Consider the following 2822-nt stretch of genomic DNA (forward strand, 5'->3'; position numbering starts at 1 on the left):
ATTGTATCCTAAATCCCGCATTCATTCACATGCACAGAAAGAAACACGACCGCGGCACACATACAAACCGAGCTTCTTCACAAATAAATTTAAAAAATCAAAGTAAAAAAAAAACAACAGGAGTACTATGACAAAGAAAGGAAAACATAATTGTCGCTGTTTTTTTTAGTGTATATTTCCGTTTTGGGCAGACCCCCGCAAGATGCCCAAAACCATACGCGTGTGCCTTTCCCTGCGCAACTGCGGAAAACGTCTCAATATGTCTTTGGCTGTGACTCAGGCTTTTCCAACAATTCCTCGGCGTCCTTCAGCATTGTCTCCATGCGGGCCACGACTCTCTTCGCGGCCTCATTCGTTTCGGCTGCTGTCCTCTGCCTCGGAAGTTCCTTCTTTGTGAACTCCACAAAGTGCTTAACGTTACCGCTGCGCGGGATGCTGTTCTTCACTTCTCGCATCTCCTTCCCCACCCCCAGGACCGCCTTGGCGTTTGCCGCCTCTTTTGCATCCGCAGACACAGCAAGGAGACAGACGGTGTTGCTGGCACCACCAATGGCATAGCGCAGCAACGTGTACGGCAACTCTGGTTTCTTTTCTTTTAGCCCTGTGAGGTGCGCGACCTCCTCCCCGACATACACAAAACACAGAGAGGACAGATAAACAGTTGCATCGCCCGTGCTGCTCTTCTTCATCTGTTTAAGGACGAAAAATGCCACAACAAGTTCGTTTGCATCCTTTTGCTTCGTTAGCCCGTTTTTAAGCAAGGCCGCACACTCGCTGGAGCTTGTGAAGTTTTTGCTGGTCACACCCCTGAGCGCGGGACCAAAGATGGGGGAAGAGGCCATCTGCATCTTTGCATACGAGGCATCTGATTTTAGCAGGTCCTTGACATCGCTATTCCCCTTAACAGACACCATGGTTGCACTCACGTCAAATTTAACTTTTTCCTTTTCCAGCCCGGACAATGCATTTGCAAGAAATTGCTCCCCTAACTTGGCAGCCGCCTTGCATTCCCCCTTCATCGCTCCGAGGAGCATGGTGGAGTTGTGGCCGGCCAACCAATGGCGGCGGAGATCCTCAAGCATGGCGGACTCCATTGTCTTGGATGCGTCCGTGTGGGTGAGAACCTCATCAAATGAGAATTCATCCTTGTCGGAAGTTGCCACTGTTGTAGCATCCTTCACTGTGACGAGGGCAGACGAGGCTTTCTCAGGCGTTTTCACAATCACCACAAGACCACGGATGTTGGTGCCAGTTGGCGGCTTCACCGCCCCCTTTGTGCTTGCGTCGGCCTTCTTATCCTCCGTCTCCGGCGTCTTGGTCTTTGCCGCGCCTTCCTTCTCACCTGCCGACGTCTTACTAGACGGCAAAGTAGTAGAGGTGGCACTCTTGGAGGCCGTCTTTTCCGCACTGGTGCCATTCTTGCTCGCAGAGGCGGTGGTGGCGGCAGCAGTTCCGGCTTTTGCACTGGTGGGTTTTTCGTCCTTCTTGCCATCACTTTTCTCGTCGCTCTTCTTCGCAGAGGCCGTGGCGGCGGCAGAAGTTCCGGCTTCTGCACTGGTGGGTTTTTCGTCCTTCTTGCCATCACTTTTCTCGTCGCTCTTCTTCGCAGAGGCCGTGGCGGCGGCAGAAGTTCCGACCTTTGCACTGGTGGGTTTTTCGTCCTTCTTGGTCGCAGAGGCGGTGACGGTGGTTCCGACTTTGGCGGCGGCGGCTTTGTCGTTCTTCTTGCCATCACTCTTTTCGTCCTTCTCTGAATCGACTTTGGAGCGAACAAGTTCATTGCGTGCTAAAAACCCATGACAGCGTGACACGGCATTCACCACACTACCGTACATAGAACCACCCATAGGTCCTCCCATGCCATACATGCTTCCCATAGGTCCTCCCATGGCGTACATGCTTCCCATAGGCCCTCCCATGCCGTACATGCTTCCCATGCCTCGCTGAAAGCCGTACATGGAGCCCATGGGTCCTCCCATGCCGTACATGCTTCCCATGCCGTACATGCTCCCCATTGGGCCTTGCATTCCGTACATGGAGCCCATAGGTCCTCCCATGCCATACATGCTTCCCATGCCGTACATGCTTCCCACTCGACCTCCCATGCCGTATGCAGAACCCAAGCCACTGTTCACTCTTTGCATGGGACCAAAGTTACCATATCCGCTCCCCATCGGGCCACCCATACCCGGAACTTGCATTCCATATAAACTGCCACCCATGGATCCAGTGCGAGAGCTCATTCCTTTATAAAAGCTTCCTCCACTTGGGCCAGCCATGTTATTGTATGCGCTTCCGTTATTAACACTGTTTCGCAAAGACCCGGCGCGTGAACCCGATCCTCCATAAAAACTTCCTCCCCCGGGCCCTGATGGAGCCACTGGCCCTCCTCTTCCGGATGTAACGCCTTTTACTGGCATACTTTGGTAAGGTCCAGCCCCATTAAGGCCTGGATTCATTTCCATCCGGTTATGCATTATGTTCCCCGCGGCGGCGCCTTGCGCCACAGGGCCGCGGTTTCCAGCTGGACCAGCCATGGGCCCTCCGTAACCCCCAGGTGGGACCGGGGACCGCACAGAAGGTTGGACGTTCATTTTACTCCGAATTCGCAAGTTTTTTTTCTTTTTTTTTCCGTTTCACTGAAAAAAAGTGGCAGAAGACAACAGGAACAAAAAAAAGACACGCACATAAACGTCAGTGAAAGTAAAGAACAACCGCAGCGCACCGCGAGGGAGTCAAAGCAGCGGGCCCACGCTGACGACGCCCCGGGGCAGGAGCGTGGCAAGAGGAGCGCCAGAGGAGATGGAAGAAACGCGAGCCCA

The 2822-nt window shown here is 53.4% G+C and overlaps 1 protein-coding gene across 1 annotated transcript; it reads right to left on the bottom strand.

The window, feature by feature from the left end:
- Positions 1 to 254: 254 nt before the first annotated feature.
- Positions 255 to 2537, bottom strand: Tco025E_07183 (uncharacterized protein; the record flags this gene model as incomplete). Its single annotated transcript, XM_029374050.1, has 1 exon — positions 255 to 2537. The coding sequence occupies one exon, from the start codon at positions 2535 to 2537 to the stop codon at positions 255 to 257; it is 2283 nt and encodes a 760-aa protein (XP_029225942.1).
- Between the last annotated feature and the right edge of the window lie 285 nt (positions 2538 to 2822).

This window comes from Trypanosoma conorhini (assembly GCF_003719485.1).
Source record: "Trypanosoma conorhini strain 025E chromosome Unknown Tco_14.4_contig_00535, whole genome shotgun sequence".
NCBI classification, from domain to species: Eukaryota; Euglenozoa; class Kinetoplastea; order Trypanosomatida; family Trypanosomatidae; genus Trypanosoma; species Trypanosoma conorhini.